Below are 23,182 nucleotides of genomic sequence, written 5' to 3' on the forward strand. Positions count from 1 at the left end.
AAAGCTTCAATTATACCTAATGAGATAAACCATATTCTTTTAACTTTTCTAATACATTTCAAACAGTGTAGAAGAAAGTGGAAGTAGCCTAAAATGTCTAAAATCACTTCATAATAGAAAGTGAATTTGACTTTTTCTGTTATAAAGGGACCTCTCTCCAATGGCCCCATTTCTAATAGAATCCAAGTTTTTATAATAAGAATTAATCTACTGAGTATTAGGGTTTAACTTTAGCCATACTTTTGCTAGAAGGACCTGTTCTTTTTTTTTTTTTTTAATACATTTATTTATTTATTTATTTTTCACTGTATTGGGTCTTCGTTTCTGTGTGAGGGCTTTCTCTAGTTGTGGCAAGCGGGGGCCGCTCTTCATCGCGGTGCGTGGGCCTCTCACTGTCGCGGCCTCTCTTGTTGCGGAGCACAGGCTCCAGACGCGCAGGCTCAGTAGTCGTGGCTCACGGGCCCAGTTGCTCCGCAGCATGTGGGATCTTCCCAGGCCAGGGCTCGAACCCGTATCCCCTGCATTGGCAGGCAGACTCTCAACCACTGCGCCACCAGGGAAGCCCGGACCTGTTCTTTAAACTATCATTTTCGTTTCTCACTGTATGCAAAATAATAATAATAAACCAAATATCACCAGAGAAAGACCAAAGATAGAAAGGTAGTAAAGGGCAAATAATATTTAAATATTTAATGAATAAAAAAATATAATTTGGGGGTTAGTTTAAAGTTGCATTTTAATGCATATCGTCTTTGCCTCCCACTATAAAGTTTACTTTCTTTTATATTTTTTTCTCACAAAGAGCCTATTATAGTCGTATTGTTGTGGTATTTAAAAATATTTTTAACTTCAAAAATAACCCGCATTCAACTTAAACATTTGTAGAAGAAAGTAACCCATGGCTTATTCAGTATTGAGAGTATTTCTGGCCAAATGCTATTTCACTGTAACTATTGCCTTGGGATACTTGGCAATGTAATACAAGGGCATCAACATTAAATAGAATCTGGTTTTTTTCTGTGGTAGCAGATATTTTTTCATAGAACTGAAATGACTAATGTTAACCAAACAAAATCAGAAGGTCACACCTAAAACTGAAGCTAATGTTTGACTATGTCACTCCATTTCAGAGTCTTTGTTTTAGAACAGGCAATTTGTCATTTTTCTTACAAAGAGACCTATGATATTCTTATATACTACTATTTGACATACCACCAGAAGGTAATATAAGAACATATCCCATAGAGCATGTACTCATGTATAATATGGCATAGTAATAATAGACCATATTATTACTATATAACTACCACTTGCAAATATAGTTTGAAACTGGAGGAAAGGAAGAGTATTTACACATCATCATAAAGATTGTGTAAGCTTATGTTTGGGAAAGTTCACTTTCTAAATCTGTTTTGCATAAATTCAAGAAACTAAGCAAATGAAAAATATTCTTTACACACAAATTTTAGAATTTTTAAAAAGCTATAGATATCTGGATCTCTACTATATTTGGACTGCCCAGATTTTGTCTTGAATATAAATGGACTCTATTGTCAAACAGAAGTTAAACTAGAGACTATCATCCCAAAGATAAGGTTCCTTTATTAAATTATAATTCCAATTTTATCACTGTGTAATTGTGATCTTGAGCTTAAGCACATGATCATCCAGTTTCTCCATCATGAAAATGGGATTGATACTTTGGCATAGTTTGTAGGTATATATCAGTATAGGGAAGGTATATACAGGAAAGATATATAGAGAGATCAATTTTTTAATAACTTGAATCATATTCTAGATGACATAGGGGACTTCCTATCTAAAGGAACTCTGTTATAAATCCCTTTGCAAATTAAAGAATATTTTTATAATAAAAATAACCATTCATCAGACTACCATTTCATATATTCCAATGCTGGCACATAAAGTTTTTCTGTGAATATTATTCCCAGGTAACTTTCTTAAACTTGCAGTGGTAATTTGAATATATCATAGTTAATAAGCAATATTTACTACTACATTCAATGGGTAGACACAAAGCATTAGTGTAGGTATACTAAGTAGTAATAAAAAGAATATAATACACAATTGAACAAATATCAAAAACATAGTGTTTGCTTTTTGCATAATCATTAGCTTTAAAAATGCATCATTATAACATTTCACATTTACAATGTCTTAAAGCATTTTCCTATATAAATGCAGAACATAATAGCTATAGAAGTTCCCTTCCAGTTTATCCACAAAAATCTGGGAGTAAATTCCCTCAGATTCTTTAGCTTTTAAAATTAAATTGTCAAGCAGAAAATTTGTGATTCTAAGCTGTGGCTATATAGTTCTCTCCCAATAGAACATCCTTGAAAAACATCTGCTATTTTGCCCAACTGAAATAATAATAATTTTAAAAGTATATAGGATATGAAAATATAAAATGTAGTCAATTTGAGCATTTGATATAACCAAGTACTTTTCTAAGTGCTTTTATATGCATTATCATTTAATCTTCACAGCACTGTGAGATAATATTATTACCATTTTATAGATGGTGAAACTGAGGCTCACGAAGATTAAAGTGACTGGTGTGATGACACTTGTTTCTCAAGCAGTGGAGCCAGGGTATAAGCCAGGCAGTCTGACTCCAGAGCCTGGGTTGGGTAAGCCCATCCCACTGCCACATTGTAGTCCCATATTCTCACTTAAACATTTGGATTATGTGAATTCTAGTCCCTAAACATTTCCATTTAAGAATTTAATTCAATAGATTTTTTTAAGTCTAAAAATTATAATTTGAACCTATTAACTGCTTTATAAAGGGCCAGAAATAGACTATGGAACAGTTTGTAGAACTCTCTGAAGAGGAGTGGGGAGGGTGGGAGGTGCAGTGAGGCATTTGGTAGGAAGGAATGGTTTTCCAACAATTTTACTGTGGATCTGTGCTTGAGTTTCCCTTCAACTCTGTTAACCAATGTCCATCTCTCCTTGATATTGTTTTTATTCTGTTAACACTGGCTATCCCTAACTCTTCTAAGAAAATAGCAAAGGCAGAGTACCATGGTAGAAAGAGCTTGGACTTTGTCATCAGCTAAATTTCAATTCTGAGTGGTCTTGGGTAAGTTATTTGATTGCTCTGAGCCACAAGCTCCTGATCTTTAAAAAGGAGGCAATAATAGCCAACATTTATCAAACCCTTAGTATATACTTGGTTTTGTTCTAAGCACTTGGTATATATTGTGTAATTTATTCCTCACAGTGACACCTTGAGATAGTGATTATTATTACCACCAGTATCATTTTGCAGATGAGGATGGTGAGGAACGAAGACTTTAAGGAACTTAACCAATGTCATACAGCTCCATAGTTAAAGAACTAGGGCTCAAACCCAGGAAATTTGACCCTAGACCAGGTCTTTTGCTATAAAGCGCCAAACAGTAAATATTTGAGGTTTCGTGGACCACACTAGTCTCTGCTGCAGCAGTTCAACTCTGCCATTGTAGCATGAAAGCAGCTGTAAACAATATGTAAACAAATGGGCATGGCTACATTCCAACAGAACTTTATAAGAACAGCCACAGGGTTGAATTTGGCCCTCTGACTGTAGTTTGCTGATCCCCTGCTCTAGAGCCTGCATTTTAAACTTCATCTCATAGGGATGTCACGAAAAATCAAATAACTTCCTTAAGGTGACTTATGCACATAATAATTGCTCAAGAGTTTTTAAACCATACGTTACGGAAATTCTTTGATTATTTGTGGCCCATCTCCTTCCCTCCAGGGAGGATTGCATTTAAGTCATCTATTGTCTTTTGTGCCACCCTCTTCATAGCATATAAGTAAAATACACTCTCCAGCCACATTTCCAGAAATGCTAGACATGCCTTGGAACACAGTCCCCCTCTGAAATCATCTCGCTGTGCTAAATGATGGCAGTCAGCAGAGTGTTTGGCTTATAAAGATGCTGAATAAAATTGATTTTGATTTTCATGATTTTAATTAATTCATTCCACTACAACATCATCGGGTATTATGTTCGCAGTAATGCGATATATGATAATGTAACTTTAAGTGTAGGAGGATAAGGAGAGCTTCACCTTGCAGAATTTCCATCTGTCTCTAAATATAATTAAACCAGATGTGCAGATTTTCAGTCCTTGTCCACCTGTTATAGCTGGGTTGCTCCTTGGGTTCTGTTTTGACCCATGGTTCATTGTTGCTTGTATACCTTACGAAGCCACTGTCATACCTTCGGCACTCAATAAAATGTTAATTGAAAGAACATATGTGTCCTCCTAGGGTTAAATAACCTTAAGTGGCTGCCCATCTTTGCTCAGGATGTTTGCTCTGCTCTCTCTCCTCTCCCTCCTTCTTTGTCCACCCTTGCTAGACTAGGAACCCCAAGTACTGTGCAGTAGTCACCACTGTATCACCAAGCACCTAGCATGGCCTGGCATACAGCAAGTGTTCAGTCAGTTCAATCAGCAAGTGTTTGATTGAATGAATGAACACATACACAAATATTGTTTGATCATCTATTTCATCAGTTCATTGCCTTCTGCCTAAGGGGTACAGAGGTTGATTTTAGTATCAGTAAATTGACTGTGTTCCAGGAGCACATTTACAGTGATTGTTCATACTGTGTCTTTAAAAAAAAAAAACTCAATCTTTTTTTTTTAAATTTATTTATTTTTGGCTGCGTTGGGTCTTTGTTGCTGCGCGTGGGCTTTCTCTAGTTGCAGCGAGCGGGGGCTGCTCTTCGTTGTGGTGCGTGGGTTCCTCATTGCAGTGTCTTCTCTTATTGCGGAACATGGGCTCTAGGCACGCGGGCTTCAGTAGTTGTGGCACGTGGGCTCAGTAGTTTTGGCACACGGGCTTAGTTGCTCCGCGGCATGTGGGATCCTCCCAGACCAGGGCTCGAACCCGTGTCCCCTGCATTGGCAGGTGGATTCTTAACCACTCTGCCACCAGGGCAGCCCACAACTCTGAATCTTTTTTTTTTTTTTTTTTTCGGTACGCGGGCCTCTCACTGTTGTGGCCTCTCCCGTTGCGGAGCACAGGCTCCGCGGCCATGGCTCACGGGCCCAGCCACTCCGCAGCATGTGGGATCTTCTTGGACCGGGGCACGAACCCGCGTCCCCTGCATCAGCAGGCGGACTCTCAACCACTGTGCCACCAGGGAAGCCCACAACTCTGAATCTTAAGTGAAGCTTTCTACATAATTAGAAACCAGCAGTGACACCAGAGAAAGGTCTAAGTCTTAAAAACCAGATTGTCAGCAGTTTTCACATGTCCATGAAGCAGAGGGGTCTGAATTTAATGAGGTATTTCTATAGCTTGGCAGATCCTTAGCCTGATTGCAAAAGTGGTATTTGTGTGACCCAGGCCTGTCAGTTTGCTGGATGACAAATCAGTTTGACGACAGAATCAGTGTGATAGAGCTTTATGGTGGTAGTTCTTTGCTTTGAAAAATAAAATTGATAGGTTTTCAACCAAATTAAATGAGTAGTTTGGTATCAAAAAAACACTACCTTGGACCTTTGAAAAATGTTGTGCCGTTCTCAGTCTTGACAGCCTTGACAGGAAGAGCCAGATCAAGACACCAAGCCCATGCTGGGTGTGGAGGTACTACTATTTAATTAGTACCTCCTATGTGTAAGTGTATAATTTGTTTAAAACTCCAAGATAGACTCGATCAGTAATTCTCAACAGGGAGCAATTCTGCCCCCCAGGAGACATTTTTGGTTGTCACACGTGGAGGGGGGTGGGCATGTAGAGGGTAGAGGGCAGAGATGCTATGAAACATCCTACAGTGCACAGGACAGCCCCCCCAAAACAAAGAATTATCACACTCAAAATGGCAGTAGGGAATGAAGTTCAGAAACTTTGGTTTAAATGATACCCAAGGTTCCTTTGCAGCTCAGATTCTGGGATTTTAGGATGTTAGATTATGTACGTGAAAGAATTTTATAAGTTGCCAAACACTATACTATAAATTCAAGCTACTATGATGATACAAGCCATCGCTGCTCTCCTTCTCCTCTCCGGTATCTGTCTGGCAGTCATCCTTTCTGTTCTGAGCCAGATCCCTCAAAGGTGTAGGTCAAAAGAGCCAAGATAAGGGGTGAAACTAGAAGTCCCTCCTACTGCTTGTTCAGAGTTTGGGAAAACGTTAATCCAGGAGACAGATGTGGCCGAATTTGCAGGTTTCATTGTTTTCAGCATTATCCCATTAACCTGTTGAGAAAAAGTATATGTGTGTAATGCTTATTTAAAGGGAATCAGATAGCCGATTCTTAATGGGTATTTATGTGCTGCCAAAGCCCCATAGAAAATTCCCCCACGCCACCTCTCTGGAGTGGGTGGTGCTACCCCTCTCCTGGTACACAGCCAGCGTCCTTGGGAACCCACAGCCAAATGCTTCATTTTCGGGGATGTGCTGATAGAAATGCCTGGGAAAAGTGAGCCTCTTGGCTTTCATCTGTTTATCAGTCATTCACTGAATGATGCGCCTTGCCGTAACAAAATCTGTACAAGCATCAATACAGCTTAAGCATCAATACAATTAACTCTTCTCAGATTAGCCAGGACCGGACAGAAGGAATGGCCCAGAATGTCATTATTCTAGTGCCTCTTTATCCTTCCAGAATTTTCCCTAAATAAAAGAGAGTCATGGGAGGATTTTTGTGTCTCCCAAGGATCACGCCTTCAAATAGCACAAGGTTGCCGGCTGAGATAGGGAAAAAAAAAAAAAGAGAGAGACCAGGCTTCAGTCTTCAGCTTACTGTGTGGGACCCCAGGTAAATTCCAAGTGTTCTGCCTCCAGTTTGAGCAGGACTTCTTTTACACATTCAGACTCTGAGGTAACAGAAATGTCCCCATGCCAGAGGCCTGCCTGGTGGTGGGAGTGTGCTCTCTGCTATTTACTCTAATGGGTGGTGGTAACTTGACACAGGGCAGTAAGATAACCGCTCAGCGAGAGGCCAAATCTTGGAAACATTTTGCAGAAGCTGGTCTTCGATTCTGTTCCCCCTGATGTGTGGCACTAAATGTCATTTGATCTTGGAACCAATACTCTGAAATGGGTGCTATTACTAGCACTATCTTAGAGATGTAGACATGAAGCCTCATATGACATGGCGAGTAAGTGGCACAGTCATGATCTGAACTCCTATTTCTTCAACTCCAAAGTCTTTGCTCTTAACCAGAACGGCGTATGTTTTATTATATCTGTACATTGTGTATATGAGGTCATGCCTAAGAAGTGACTATTAGTTAAGACAAACATTTTATGGTATAAATAAGGGGACATAAGAATAGAACTCTAACCGCAAACAGAGATAGAATTACCTCTTGGATAAATACATTCTAAAACCTTCTACTGGATTAAATTCCATCTAGTGCTGGAAGACACTGCTCGCCACTGAATATTAACTTCAAATTGCAGTGTGTCCATTGGTCAGTGAATAAAACTCTCCCAAGAATTCCAATTCCAAATTGCATATTAAACACACACACACACACACACACAACACATAACACACACCTGTGAACAAAAGCTCACTGGTAGTTTGCATAATTCTAGAGTAAACTCATGCTCATTTTTGATCCTAAGTAAAGACTGGTTGGTAAACACTGGAAATATTTCCCAGTACAGTGTTTACAGTGTTATCCCTTGCCCTCTAAAATGTCCCACTTCAGGGAATTCCCTGGAGGTCCGGTGGTTAAGACTCCACGCTTCCACTGCTGGGGGCCCAGGTTCAATCCTTGGGGGGGGAACTAAGATCCCGTGGGCCCCACAGTGCAGCCAAAAAAAAAAAAAAAGTCCACTTCAAAGTTAAAATCTTACTGAAATGTACTCTAAACTGGTACTAAGGGAATTCAAATCCTTGATGATTTCTGGTTTAAGTCTGAGTTAACCCCAAAATGTTACGTTACCCCCAACAAGCTCAAACTCAACCTAAAATAAAGACAACAAAAATTCTAGCTAATAGTTCAGAATAATAATAGCTTGATTTGAAAGTATATTCTCCTCTGTTTTACATGCCAAACTGTGAATAAATGATCTGTTTTGAATATATTGCCATGTTTGTTTAATGCGAGCAGCCTTCAATGAAGACTAATGCGTTTTTAGTGTGTGCGAGCGTGGCTCTGTGTTGGGAGGGTCCTGCCTCCGGGGATCTGGCATCCTTGTGAACGACTGCACCATTTGCATCCAATGCAGCAAGTCTCTTCAGGTTCTTTCTGAAGAGCCTCTTGCAAACTGCTATAGCCAAGGGTTAGGTGAGAAACAGGCTTATACTTGGACGCCTGAGCCACGTCACCAATGGAGAATCACACTGCCAGACAGCTTACCTGCAGTGAACGGAATCTGGGAGGCTCTGATATGCCAGTCTACACCAGAACTCACAAGCTAGGCTTCTCATTCTGACTGGTTTAAAGTTGGCTGGGGTAACCTCTTGCTTATTTCCCTATAAACACAAGAATCCTACATAGGGGTAAGAGTCTTACCTCAAGTTCACATATCTTTTTCTTTTTCTAAGTTCAGATTTCTTATGCTGTCATTTCTTGAGCACTTGGTGCTAGGTTCAGCACTCAGAGCTTTGCATGGATCATTTCAGCCCAATGGTGAGAGTTAACTTAGCGCAGCTGTGGTACAGACTCTGAGCCACACTGTGGGTTCAAGGTAAGCTCCGTGAGGATGAGGTCCACAGGTATCTGGCACGTAGTAGGTGCTCAGTAAATATTTGCAGAATGAATGAATAAATGAACACAAACTCTTCTGTGTTTGTGTCACTTTTAAAATCTTAAGAAATTGTTCACATAAAAGTGTTAGGAGCTGAGCCAACAGTCTTTACCAGATGTCTCTTCTTCTAGGCCTCACAAATTTGACCATGTAGTTAAATGGAAAACAGCTTAGAATGAGGGGGGGAAGGCAGCTCAAGAAGACTCTTTAAAATATATTAGAACTTAAAACTTTGTCCTGAAATTAAGTCACTGCTCAGCATAGGAAAGAGGGAAAAGTGACTGTAATACTTAGCAATAGGAATCTCTGTTACTTAGTCTCATTGATGTTCTCTGCACGTCTAGAGCAGAGGTTGGCAAACTTTTACTGTACCTGGCCAGAGAGTAAACATTTTAACCTTTATGGGCCATGCAACCTCTGTCTGAACTAGTCAGCCCCACCACTGTACTGCAAAAGCAACCATGTTCAAAAAAAAAAAGAGTATGGCTGTGTTCCAATAAAATTTTATTTACAAAAACAAATGGCAGGCTATATTTGGCCCATGGCACAGTTTACCAAGCCCTGGTCTAAAGCATGTCTAATTGTAATAAGTTTTCTGTTTCATCTCTGACAGAAGGATCATACGGCTAATGCCGTATAGTTCCCCTTTTTTAAGGCATTAAATAAACCATATATATTTCACATATCTATGCCTTTGGCCTTGAAAACTCATTGAACAGCATACCATGTAATTTATTTAACTGTGGTGTATTATCTTCTTATAAAGACGAGAAGAATGGAGTTCGTAGCCCATAAGGTTTTATTGAATGTGTACCTTTTTTTTTTTTTTTTTTTTTTGCGGTACGCGGGCCTCTCACTGTTGTGGCCTCTCCCGTTGCGGAGCACAGGCTCTGGACGCGCAGGCTCAGCGGCCATGGCTCACGGGCCCAGCTGCTCCACGGCATGTGGGATCTTCCCGGACCGGGGCACGAACCCGCATCCCCTGCATTGGCAGGTGGGCTCTCAACCACTGCGCCACCAGGGAAGCCCCATGTGTACCATTTTTAAATGGCCTCTAATGAAATCCTAATTTTATGGAATCTTACTTTTTGCATCTCTGAGCTTTCTCACTCTTTTTTTTTTTAAATTGTGTGTGTGTGTGTGTGTGTGTGTTAAAATACACATAACAAAGTTAACCGTTTTACCTGTTTTTTTTTTTTTTGCGGTACACGGGCCTCTCACTGCTGTGGTCTCTCCCGTTGCGGAGCACAGGCTCCGGATGCGCAGGCTCAGCGGCCATGGCTCATGGGCCCAGCCGCTCCGCGGCATGTGGGATCTTCCCGGACCGGGGCATGAACCCGTGACCCCTGCATCGGCAGGTGAACTCTCAACCACTGCGCCACCAGGGAAGCACCGTTTTACCTGTTTTTAAGTGTCCAGTTCAGTGGCATTAAGTACATCCACATTGGTGTGCAGCCATCACCACCAGCTATCTCTAGAACTTTCTCATCATCCTTCACTGAAACTCCATAAACACTAATTCCCCATTCTCCCTCCCTCCAGCTCCTGGCAACCACCATTCTACTTTCTATCTCTATGAATTTGACTGTTTAGGTACTTCATGTAAGTGGAATCATGTAATATTTGTCCTTTTGTGTCTGGCTTATTTCACTTAGGATGTCTTCATGGTTCATCCATGCTGCAGCATGTGTGAGAATTTCCTTCCTTTTTAAGGCTGAATAGTATTCCACTGAGTATACATGCCACATTTTGTTTGTCCGTTCATGTGTCAATGGACTTTTGGGTTGTTTCTACCTTTTGGCTACTGTGAATAATATTGTTATGACCATTGGTGTACAAATACCTGTTTGAATCCCAGTTTTCAATTCTTTTGGTTACATACCCAGTAGTGGAATTGGTGGATCGTATGATAATTGTTACCTTTTTGAGGAACCACAATACAGTTTTCCATAGTAGCTGCACCATTTTACATTCCCACCAGCAATGCACAAGGGTTACAGTTTTTCTACATTCTTGCCAACACTTATTTTGGTTTTTTGTTAGTTTCTATGTTTGGTTGGTTATAATAGGCATGCTAATGGATGCAAAGTGGTATCTCATTGTGGTTCTCAGTTGTTTTTATGCTAGTGTTTGTAGTTAGTGTAAAAAATAGTTCATTTAAACACTACATTAATTTATATCTCATGCAAATTTTATATAAATATATATATATCCACATATATGTGCATTTATTCCTCTCCTAATGCCAAAATTATGTGAGATGGCTTCCAAGGACATGAAAACAATAAGATGAATAATATACATAGCTAAATTCATGGCACTGGGGATATAGAAGACTAAAAAAAAAGAACCAATAGCCAAGAATAGATGAACCTGAGAGTGTGTTGTGATGCCCTATACAATTACAAAACTAAAGTGACAAAGTCAATCCTGAACTTCCTAGTGGCCAAAGAAAAAAGGGAAAGGGGGCCAGTAACATGATTCACTTATTCCAGATGATGAAAGCTCAGGAAAAAAGACTTTTCTTGGCTTGCAGATGTAGGAAAATAAGCTATAACTATTTTAAAAGAGACGATTATGTTACTGAAAGCAGCAGAATTTTTGGTGTAATTAATGGGGCTGGAATTGGGAATGACTCCTCTAGCCTGACTGTTATACAACTTTTTTTGTGTTAAATGGTAGTTTCAAAGTACAATTTTAGGAAAATAAAAAGTCAACTCCACATCTCTCAGCAGAGAGATAAGGACTATTCCTTTGGACTTTAGTCACTGTTCTATGTAGGACAACTATGTAAGATCTTGAATTCCCTCATACATGTTTATATATGTACCTGGCATTTGCTTCCCAGGTCACAGATTATAAATGCATATGTGTTTGTACAAATAATCTTCTTAAGAATATATCCTTATCTTCCTTTTGGAAGGAGGGAAAGATCTTCATGTTCAAATTTGATATTGAAATTTCTGCTTCAACTTGAAACTACAGGAACTGATGTATATTTTCAAATTTACACCAGAAAAAAGGCTTCATGGTAACTGGATATGTTGCCAAACCAGCCTTCAAGCAATTGAAGAGCAAAGCAAATTAAAAATAAGAATAGAAGCCATATCAAACAGATGTTTTTATTTTTTAAATTTTCATTTATTTATTTATTTTTTGCGGTACGCGGGCCTCTCACTGTTGTGGCCTCTCCTGTTGCGGAGCACAGGCTCCAGACGCGCAGGCTCAGCAGCCATGGCTCACGGGCCTAGCTGCTCCGCGGCATGTGGGATCTTCCCGGACCGGGGCACGAACCCATGTCTCTTGCATCGGCAGGCGGACTCTTAACCACTGCGCCACCAAGGGAAGCCCCAGATGTTTTTAAAGAACTGAGAAAGTGTCAAAATTACTCTAAAACTGAAAGAATTGGTCTGAAGTTTTACCCAGAAGTTTGGATGAAGAATAATAACTGACATTTTTTGAGCATTTACAGTGTTCCAGGCATAGTTCAAAGTGCTTTGTATGTATTAACTCACTTCTCTAAACTCAACAAAGTTAATACTACTGTCATCATTCCCATTTTATAGATTGAGAAACTGAGGCATGGAGTAGCTGAATATCCTTGCTCCAGGTCATACAACTAGGAAGTGTTAGAGCTAGGATTCACACACAACCACGCATTCTGGCTCCAGTGGCCAGTCACTAACCCACTAAACTGCAGGGTTCCCCAGCCTCTGCCGTACTGGTCCCTGGCCTGTTAGGAACCTGGCCACACAGCAGGAGGTAAGCAGCGGGTGGGCGAGAGAAGCTTCATCTGTATTTACAGCTGCCCCCCATAGTTCGCATTACCACCTGAGCTCCTCCTCCTATCAGCATTATGGTGAGTTGTATAATTACTTAATTATATATCACAATGTAACAATAATAGAAATAAAGTGTACCATAAATGTAATGCGCTTGAATCATCCAGGAACCATCCCTCCACCCCTACCCCATCCGTGGAAAAATTGTCTTCCACAAACTTGATCCCTGTCTCCAAAAAGTTTGGGGACCACTGCTAAACTGTACTGCCCCTTGATGTTACAGCAAATGAACCAAAGAAGTATTGGTTGGCCAACGGACAAATAAATATCTTCTGTTGTATCCCTATATTTTGTTTTGTTTTCTTTTCTTTTCTTTAAATGATCAAACTTACCTTAATTATCCTTAAAATTTCCCTTAATATTCTTTTGTAGAATTCCCAGTAGTAAAATTTTTTAACATCTTTATTGGAGTATAATTGCTTTACAATGGTGTGTTAGTTTCTGCCGTATAACAAAGTGAATCAACTATACTTATATCCCCATATCTCCTCCCTCTTGCGTCTCCCTCCCACCCTCCCTATCCCACCCCTCTAGGTGGTCACAAAGCACCAAGCTGATCTCCCTGTGCTATGCGGCTGCTTCCCACTAGCTATCTATTTTACGTTTGGTAGTGTATATAAGTCCATGCCACTCTCTCACTTCGTCCCAGCTTACCCTTCCCCCTCCCCGTGTCCTCAAGTCCATTCGCTACGCCTCCATCTTTATTCCTGTCCTGCCCCTAGGTTCTTCAGAACCTTTTTTTTTTTTTTTAGATTCCATATATATGTGTTGGCATATGGTATTTATTTTTCTCTTTCTGACTTACTTTACTCTGTATGACAGTCACTAGGTCCATCCACCTCACTACAAATAACTCAATTTCGTTTCTTTTTATGACTAATATTCCATTGTGCTACATCTTCTTTATCCGTTCACCTGTCGATGGACACTTAGGTTGCCTCCATGTCCTGGCTATTGTAAATAGTGCTGCAATGAACATTGGGGTGCATGTCTCTTTTTGAATTATGGTTTTCTCTGGGTATATGCCCAGGAGTGGGATTGCTGGGTCATATGGTAGTTCTATTTTTAGTTTTCTAAGGAACATCCATACTGTTCTCCATAGTGACTGTATCAATTTACATTCCCACCAGCAGTGCAAGAGGGTTCCCTTTTCTCCGCACCCTCTCCAGTATTTGTTGTCTGTAGATTTTTTGATGATGGTCATTCTGACTGGTGTGAGGTTATACCTCATTGTAGTTTTGATTTGCATTTCTCTAATGATTAGTGATGTTGAGCATTCTTTCATGTGTTTGTTGGCAGTCTGTATATCTTATGTGGAGAAGTGTCTATTTAGGTCTTCTGCCCATTTTTGGATTGGGTTGTTTGTTTTTTTAAATATTGAGCTGCATGAACTGCTTGTAAATTTTGGAGATTAATCCTTTATCAGTTGGTTCATTTGCAAATATTTTCCCCCGTTCTGAGGGTTGTCTTTTCGTCTTGTTTACGGTTTCCTTTGCTGTGCAAAAGCTGTTAAGTTTCATTAGGTCTCATTTGTTTATTTTTGTCTTTATTTCCATTTCTCTAGGAGGTGGGTCAAAAAGGATCTTGCTGTGATTTATGTCATAGTGTTCTGCCTATGTTTTCCTCTAAGAGTTTTATAGTGTCTGGCCTCGTAAATTTTTTTAGATGATAAAAAATGGAAAAAATTTAGTTGAATGATGAAACCTTATTCAGCTATTATAAATATGTTTTTACAGTTTTAAGAGCGTGGAAGAATGCTTGTAAAATGAAGTAAAGCAGCAGGATGTAAATTTATTAGAAGCCCAGCTCCACCTCTCCCACCCTCCAAAAGAAACTATTGAAAGAAGGATGGGAAAGTTTAATTGTGGCTATCACTGGGTAGGAGAATTAGGAATAACTTATTTTCTTATTTTTCTTAATTTCCATAAAATTTACTTGAATACTATCATAGACCCAAAAAATGAACTAAACTTCATTTTTCAAAAAGCTAATCAGAGCTGTTCTTTACAAACGCAAAATACGAAGCTCCTAGTGATAATCTCACTGCATAACTTAAAATCATTTCCATGAGCCCTATGCTATAAGAGTGAAGGTGGCATGATTTAGACTTGCACTGGTGTGGCTATTTAATTTTAAAGTAAAATGAAAAATTCTGCAATAGTCCCATTTCCAGTATTCAGTAGCCACGAGTGGCTAGTGACAGGTTTTCCATCGTCACAGAAAGTTCTATTGCTCAGCACTGGTTTCAAAGAAAGAACATGGAATCTGGAGCCATACGCCTTGAAATCAAGTCCTGATATGAGCTGATACTTGCTGTGTGAAATGAGCAACTTACTCAACCTCTCTGAGCCTATTTCCCCATAGACATTTGGGACTAATGATAATATCACTTCCCATGAAAGGAAATTAAGATCAAATAAGATAATGCATGTGACAGTTCTCTGAAAACTGTAGTATAGTTTAACAGGTCGTTGCTGCTTCACGAGTCCCCCAGCCTGAACTTAATCTAGCTCTTTGTGCACTGATTCCAAATCCATGAATGATTCATACCAAGAATTTTGCTGACAGGGAATGACACCGTAAAAATCAGCCTTACCAGCTCTTAGTACAGTTCCCAGGACAAGTCCTTGGTAATGTGGGTGTTCCATTTCTTCCTTGTAAAAAGCACACAGCTCTGTATCTTCTATAGTAACACCTCCTCGGTTTTTTCCTTAACAATATAAACACATTGCCCTCCTTCCATTCCTAAATGAAAAAGTCTGTCTTAAAAAAGAAAGCAAAGAAAGAGGTTTTGTCTGTCAAAGAAATAAAGGGGGTAAAATGCTGTAACTAAAAGGAAGTCAGTCTGACTTGACAGTGCAGGAATTAAGCAAAAGATGTTGCCAACTGCCTCAAGAACGTGAAGTTTTCCCCAACAATGACAGCAGGTTCTCTATGCTTCAAAGCTATTGGGTTACTGACTAAGCGGAAGTACTTGCTCATTCTGATTTTTCCCCGAGTCACTTCTGGTTTTTCCTGCAAAACACCTTGCCCAATTTAGACAGTTTTAGAGCTGCTGCATATCTAGAGTGGTCTTCATCTTATTTCTCATTCAACCACCTGATAGTTAAGCGTGAGTCTTGTATGGCTTTGAAGAAGAAGAAAAAAAAATCAAGTTCTGACTCAACTCGGTAAAGATTCCACACTCACCTTCTCCCTCCTGCCTCCCCCAGGTTTCCACCGGGTGTGGATGCCTTTGACATTATGACCGCAGAGGATTCCACCGCAGCCATGAGCAGCGAGTCGGCCGCTGGGTCCTCCCCCAAGGTGCCCGAGGGCGTGGCGGGCGCGCCCAACGAAGCGGCGCTTCTGGCGCTGATGGAGCGCACGGGCTACAGCATGGTGCAGGAGAACGGGCAGCGCAAGTACGGCGGCCCGCCGCCTGGCTGGGAAGGTCCGCACCCGCAGCGCGGCTGCGAGGTCTTTGTGGGCAAGATCCCGCGCGACGTGTACGAGGACGAGCTGGTGCCCGTGTTCGAGGCGGTGGGCCGCATCTACGAGCTGCGCCTCATGATGGACTTCGACGGCAAGAACCGCGGCTACGCCTTCGTCATGTACTGCCACAAGCACGAGGCCAAGCGCGCCGTGCGTGAGCTCAACAACTACGAGATCCGCCCCGGCCGCCTGCTCGGCGTGTGCTGCAGCGTGGACAACTGCCGCCTCTTCATCGGCGGCATCCCCAAGATGAAGAAGCGCGAGGAGATCCTGGAGGAGATTGCCAAGGTCACGGAGGGCGTGCTCGACGTGATCGTCTACGCCAGCGCGGCCGACAAGATGAAGAACCGCGGCTTCGCCTTCGTCGAGTACGAGAGCCACCGCGCCGCCGCCATGGCGCGCCGCAAGCTCATGCCCGGCCGCATCCAGCTTTGGGGCCACCAGATCGCCGTGGACTGGGCCGAGCCTGAGATCGACGTGGACGAGGACGTGATGGAGACCGTGAAGATCCTCTACGTGCGGAACCTCATGATCGAGACCACCGAGGACACCATAAAGAAGAGCTTCGGCCAGTTCAACCCGGGCTGCGTGGAGCGCGTCAAGAAGATCCGCGACTACGCCTTCGTGCACTTTGCCAGCCGCGAAGACGCCGTGCACGCCATGAACAACCTCAATGGCACCGAGCTGGAGGGCTCGTGCCTCGAGGTGACGCTGGCCAAGCCCGTGGACAAGGAGCAGTACTCCCGCTACCAGAAGGCGGCCAAGGGCGGCGGCGCAGCCGAGGCGGCAATGGTGCAACAGCCCAGCTACGTGTACTCCTGCGACCCCTACACGCTGGCCTACTATGGCTACCCCTACAACGCGCTCATTGGGCCCAACAGGGACTACTTCGTGAAAGGTTAGTGGGGACTCCTTGCCTGGGTAGGCCCAGGGATCCGCGTCTGCCAGGCGGGCGGCGTCGGGGGTGTGGTGGCTGTCATTTACCGAGCCGGTGGACGGCGACCCCCCTACCCACCCTTGTTTGGGTGTGGGTTCTGGGTTCTGTTCTTTGCTGGCGCTTAAGGCATGTACTTCTACAACACTGAGAGAAATGCAGATCTTTAGTATGTGTGGGATGAGTGGTAGAATCATGGGCGCATGCAAGCTCTTCCTGCGCTCAGCCTTTCCAGGGCCTACCTACTGTGGGGCTAGTCCGCAAGGCTCTGGGTTCTTAGGTTAAAAACTACGTGTGAAGTGAAATCTTTAGAATGTTGGGGATTAGGGGGCACAGTGTTGTCGTTGGGTTTTTTGTTGGGGTTGTTTTGTTGTTTGTAGTCACTGGCTAGCCTATAATGAAACCAGGCATTACACTGGGAAGCAGAATGCTTAGCCTCTGGGTCCTGTTCTCTGATTAACTGCTTCTGTGACTTAAGTCAGCCCCTCTAACCTCCTCATAAAATGAGAAAGGTGACTAGCAGTTCCCCTTCCACAACTAACTTTGTTATAGTCTGTGAACATCTTTATTTATTGGAGTTGCAGTTGCAGTCCTAGGAACTCACCCTTCAAGTTCATCTCTTGCATTAAGCAGACATTTTAGGGTGCACCTAGGCTGGAACAGAAGGTGTGAACCATCTTCCAGCTCATTGAAGGGCAGAGGTGTAGCCACCTGCAGCTTAGAGCCAGCGCAAACACCTAAGTGCCAGGAACCTTGAGCTAAGGTCCGCCTCCTGTACTGTTGCTATTGGTAGCTCATCATGTTTTGTGTTGTTATTATAAGCAGGCAGCATAAGAGGCCGGGGTCGAGGTGCAGCTGGCAACAGAGCCCCAGGGCCCAGGGGTTCCTACCTTGGGGGATATTCTGCTGGCCGTGGTATATATAGCCGATATCATGAAGGAAAAGGAAAACAACAAGAAAAAGGATATGAACTTGTACCGAATTTGGAAATCTCTGCCGTCAATCCAGTTGCCATTAAACCTGGTACAGGTCAGTATAAACTGGAGTGAGAATGGATCTTTTCAGCCTGAACCCCAGTCCTCTCTTTGAAGTGACTTCCTTGGGTACTTTTATCTGCATATGGGTTCCTCAAAGGCAGCAGAAGATTAGGCAAGGAATGTGGCCTCCTGGGCCTTCTTATCTAGAACTTAGGGAGATAGTCTAGTGTCTGGTTTTGACCACGTTCAAGTCAAACTTTCCGATAGTGGGTTTTTCCAATGGGTATCACCAGTTGTTAGGCTTTTTTTCAATTAGGCGGATTCTCAACTAGGCAGATTGGGATGGGGTGTGCAGAGATAGAAGAACACGAGTCTCTTCTGTGTCTTCTACCAGCTGAAAACTTTCTTCTCCTTACTCAAGCCTATTTCTACCACACGCATCAGAAGCCAGAAGGCGTATTTCTTTGCTAGTTCTGAGGGTTGCTGGGAAGGGTAGAAAATTCCCCTTCAGGAGCAAATAACACTACTGTCTCTTGTCATGGTCTTAACAAACCAGAATGCCTGGGAGCAGCAGTGAAAGTTTTTGCAGCTGATTTCCAGCTCTCATTTCCGCCTTTTGCTGGATCAGTAGATTGGGGGTAGGGGCACTCAAGTAATTCAAGCCAGGGACCTTGAACTTTGCTTCCACCCTCCACAAACCAGGCCCCATAAACCAGTTTTCCAACATGGTTAGTGCTCATTGGCCTAATGTGCAACAGGTCTTTCTGATCCTAAGCTGCAAGGAGCTTTATTTAACTCCACAGTGTGAACATAGCACAGACTCCCTATTTACACACACCATACAAGCCCACACATGGGAAATCCCACCCTGGTCCTCCTCCAGACCTTTTCCCGGTCTCATGGAGGGTAGATTGAAGAACTCTTTGAGAACATCCTCACTTCGAAGCTCAGCCTCTCTGACTTTCTGTTGGCTGAGGTCTGCACTCCTTCCCCTGGCTGAAACAGACTCAAGGGAGCTGTGCGAGTGGGGCGTAGGTTGGCATTGGCCACATAGAGCTTACAAAGCATTTTCCCAGTAGAGCTTCCTTTTGAAGTAATCTGGTGATCTTTTTTTTTTAATGCCTGTGAAAAAATTCTGCAATTTCTGCAGGTAAGTGACTCCTTAGACTGGATTTCCTTATAAATGCCATTGGTACTTTAAGCAGTGTAAAACAGATCCTGTTTCTCGCCATAATTCCATAAAGCAGAGCCTGGATACAAGACTTGTCACTTCTACTTGTTGGGAAAGGGACTCCGGTTGGCATTAGCTTAAGATTTAACTAGAGAAAAGAACTCTTAAACAACCTTTAAGCATATAGTTGTGTTCTGGGGCATGTAGTAGCTGACAGCCAGAATAATCCAGAGTTGCTTAGTACAACTCAAATATAGCTCAAACTTATAACCCTTTCTCGACCCTATCCCCATGACCTCTATTTCTGATTAATCCAGAAAATTAGAACTATGTATTTTACGAGGAACACCAGGGCAGTAGTGAAGTATCTGGGCACAAGATCATATGGATGGAAAGGCAGGTAAAAGATTTGGTTAAGATTTTAGGTTTATTTTATTGAATGGCTGTATCACTGTTTAGCCCACAGTCATTTCTCTTTACCTTGTATCATCAGCTTTTATTAGAAGAAATTACTTACAGTTGGAGAAAAAACATAAGTGAGAGGTTACTTTGTGTATGCATTTCAATATTCTTGCTCTTCCTTGCAACACACACATACCACACACTCACGCAAACTCCCCCAAATCAGGGCTAGTATTTTTTTTTCTTTTTACCTCTCCTTATCATACATTGACATTCGATAACTGCTGTCTGTTTGAGTCTCTGGTTGAAATGAGCCCTTTGGACTTGACTCACAGAAACATGTCTTTGAATTGGCAGGTACCACCAAAAAAAGCAGTCACTCTACTGCTTCACTATTATGACTGGCCCTTAGAAAATTAGGGAATTTTCCATTTTTTATTATGTATTTTTCCTTGAGTCAGTAATATTGAAATCTGAAATGTGGGGTGGGGAGGATGTATACAGACCTGAGTTCTCAAAATGAAACCCTCAACAGCACCAGCTTTTTAAAACGTGGTGAAAGTGAAAAGGGCAGCGGGTCTGGTAACGAGTTAGATGAGTGATAAGGAACCAGCAGTCTCCTTCTCACACTCTTGGGCCTCAAGCCTCTGCTCTCACTTCTTATTCTGAGACTGTTTTCTCAGAATTAGAAGGCCCTTTCTTGCTCTGTAGAACCTCAAGAGTAAGAGTCAAAATGCGATTTTCTGTTAGAAGCAGTAGGAAATGTGGGCGCAGAAACCTAACTCTAAGCTTTCCTTCCCTGATGATCTATGGGGAGACCCCATTGGTACGCCATTGGTACTTTTGAAAGTCAAGCCAAGGGGAGGAGGGGTACCTGCCCCCTCCTCTCTCTTCCTCTTGGGTAGCACCTGTACTGAGGGAGCATTAGTTAGCAGGGAGAGCCCTTGGCTGCTAAACTTGGTTTTTAAAAATATTGAGAAAGTGATGGACCTCCCTCAGTGACTGGATGACTGACCTGTGTTTCCTTCTTACTTCTCTTGCAGTGGCCATCCCTGCCATCGGGGCCCAGTATTCCATGTTTCAGGCAGCTCCAGCTCCTAAAATGATTGAAGATGGTAAAATCCACACAATGGAGCACATGATCAGCCCCATCGCTGTGCAGCCAGACCCAGCCAGTGCCGCCGCGGCCGCAGCCGCCGCCGTCATCCCTGCCGTGTCCACGCCACCACCTTTCCAGGTAGGGTTCTTGCTGCGGTCATCGCGTTTGTGTGAGGCCTCGTGTCGTGGATTCATTTAATATTCCACAGGAGAATTTACTGTGTGCCTAGCTCTCTGTTAGAACTATGGGACTGGATGACAGACAAATTTTGTAAGATAAATCATGGCAGGACAGAAAAATTTTTAGTAATAATTGTACTACCCCAATATCGTCACTGTATTAAAGATGGGAAGCAATATGCAAAAATGGCATGTGTAATTTTTCAGTGTCATAATATTATACATACTATTTTTTTTATGACACTGGATAATTTTTAACTCATGTTCTTATTGTTAAGGAGCTGACACACAGAATCCCAGGAGATAGTTCACGTTTTCCCATTCCAGATTATAGTTCAATGAAGAGTTCTTTAAAGTTCTGCTCCTCCCTCGCTCCCTCCCTCCCTCTCTGTGTATGAGTAGATACATATGTATACATGTATACATATACATACGTGTGGCTGTAGAGAGAGAAATGTCTATAGAGATAAAGATACATGAAACTTTACAAAATCTGCCTTTACTCCACTCTTACAACCATATCCAACTATTCCCATATCGCCTCCCAATCCAGTCTTACCATTCCATCCTCCTTCCCCACCTCTACTTACTCAGTTCTCCTCTCTGTGATTTCTTCTCTAGAATCTTTCCCATCCATCTCACCTTGGAAATCATCTCTCCCGTACTTCTCATTACCTACAGTATTACTTGGCATTTGACTGCCAGTGTGTTCTATCTCCCCAATTAAAACGAAGTTCTTCCAGAACAAGAGTTACGTCTTATATTGCTTTGTATCTGCAATGTGTAGCACACAGGGAATACCTATGCGATGTGTCATTCATCCAGACAGAAAAATAATCTTGTTGAAGCTCTCCTTTGTGAGGCAGTGAATCTCAACTACCTTATCAATCAATATGCGTATTAAAAACTCAGGCCGGGGATGTCTTTTATCTAATTGAGTAAGAATTATCCAGGGGACATGTTTATATTGATAAAACAGAGATTCTTAGATTCAAAGCCCAGAAGATTCCAGTTCAGCAGAACTGGGCTCGGGTTCTAGAATCCATATTTTGTCCCAGCTCCTCAGTGATGACGAAACAGAGCCAGACTGTGAACCCTCACCGTAGCCTGCTGTTTGCTTGCTGTTGCCCACTCTGAGCCCCAGTCTTTTTTTTTGTTTTTTTTTGCGGTACGTGGGCCTCTCACTGTTATGGCACGCGGGCCTCTCACTGTTGCGGCCTCTCCCGTTGCGGAGCACAGGCTCCGGTCACGCAGCAGCCATGGCTCACGGGCCCAGCCGCTCCGCGGCATGTGGGATCTTCCCAGACCGGGACACGAACCTGTGTCCCCTGCATCGGCAGGCGGACTCTCAACCACTGCACCACCAGGGAAGCCCTGAGCCCCAGTCTTGACTGCACTATTCAGACAGGGTCAGGCCATGTGAAGTTTATTTATCTAGCAATATATCGTCAAGTATTCTTTAACTGCAAAAAGCCAAAAAAAGGAATAGGTTGGAAATGACTCACAAAGTAGTTATTCCTGTGGCCTGACTATAAATATATACAGTAACCTACAGGCATTACTTAGTGGAATTCTGCTAATAATTTCTAATTCCTCTTTACTAAGAAATTCGTGAACTTTGGTCTTTGCTGCATGGTCACAGTTCTGGTGGAGCCCACGTTCCAGGCTTCATGATCACATTCTGAAATGTAGACTGTTTCTATCTTATGTCAGTCTGCCCTGGATGCTGCCGTGGGGTCTTTACACGAAGTTGTGGTTTGGGAATTTGTTCAGTGTGCTGTCATTAGCAGTGGATCCTATGGAGATTGTTTCCTCCTCCAGTATATTCTGCAGAATGCCAGGAGCTAGTTCCTTTGTAACGTGGGAATGGCTTCTTTGAGTGTGTGTGGCCCTGCCACCCTCCCTCAGGGCTAAGTACTCTGTGTCCTGCCTCGAGTTCATTGACCTGGGTTCTCTGACACGTTCAGTCCTTTGCCGCCTCTGTGTTCTCTGCCAAATTGCAGCAGAGGGAGGAGCTTTTTTTTTCTTTTAATATTTATTCATTTATTTATTTGGTTGCACTGGATCTTAGTTGCGACTGGCGGGCTCCTTAGTTGCGGCATGCAAACTCTTCGTTGCAGCATGCATGTGGGATCTAGTTCCTTGACCAGGGATCGAACCCGGGCCCCCTGCCCTGGGAGCGCAGAATCCTAACCACTGTGCCACCAGGGAAGTTCCCAAGGAGCATCTTAAGCTCCACGGATCGGTAACTAGAAAACTTTTGGGAGTAGAGCAACACTGGAAATCAGTTCCCAGCATGGCTCCCAGAACCTTCTTGGGGAACACCTTCGATCTTCCTCCTCTGTCTTGCAGGTGCTCAGGGATGTT

The 23,182-nt window shown here is 42.6% G+C and overlaps 1 protein-coding gene across 6 annotated transcripts in view; it reads left to right on the forward strand.

The window, feature by feature from the left end:
• Positions 1-23,182, forward strand: part of RBM47 (RNA binding motif protein 47) — a 172,495-nt gene that overhangs the window by 143,684 nt on the left and 5,629 nt on the right. For 5 of the 6 annotated variants that reach the window (XM_081251244.1, XM_081251246.1, XM_081251245.1 and 2 more), the window contains 3 exons: positions 15,792-16,951; positions 17,810-18,016; positions 20,581-20,774. In XM_081251244.1, the coding sequence (XP_081107370.1) occupies positions 15,823-16,951; positions 17,810-18,016; positions 20,581-20,774 (1,530 nt within the window). In that variant the 5' untranslated portion in view covers positions 15,792-15,822. The remainder of the gene's footprint in view (positions 1-15,791; positions 16,952-17,809; positions 18,017-20,580; positions 20,775-23,182) is intronic. The other variant, XM_081251248.1, reaches the window with a different exon arrangement.

The sequence above is a fragment of the Mesoplodon bidens genome (genome assembly GCF_964165515.1).
Source record: "Mesoplodon bidens genome assembly, chromosome: 1".
Classification (NCBI taxonomy): Eukaryota; Metazoa; Chordata; class Mammalia; order Artiodactyla; family Ziphiidae; genus Mesoplodon; species Mesoplodon bidens.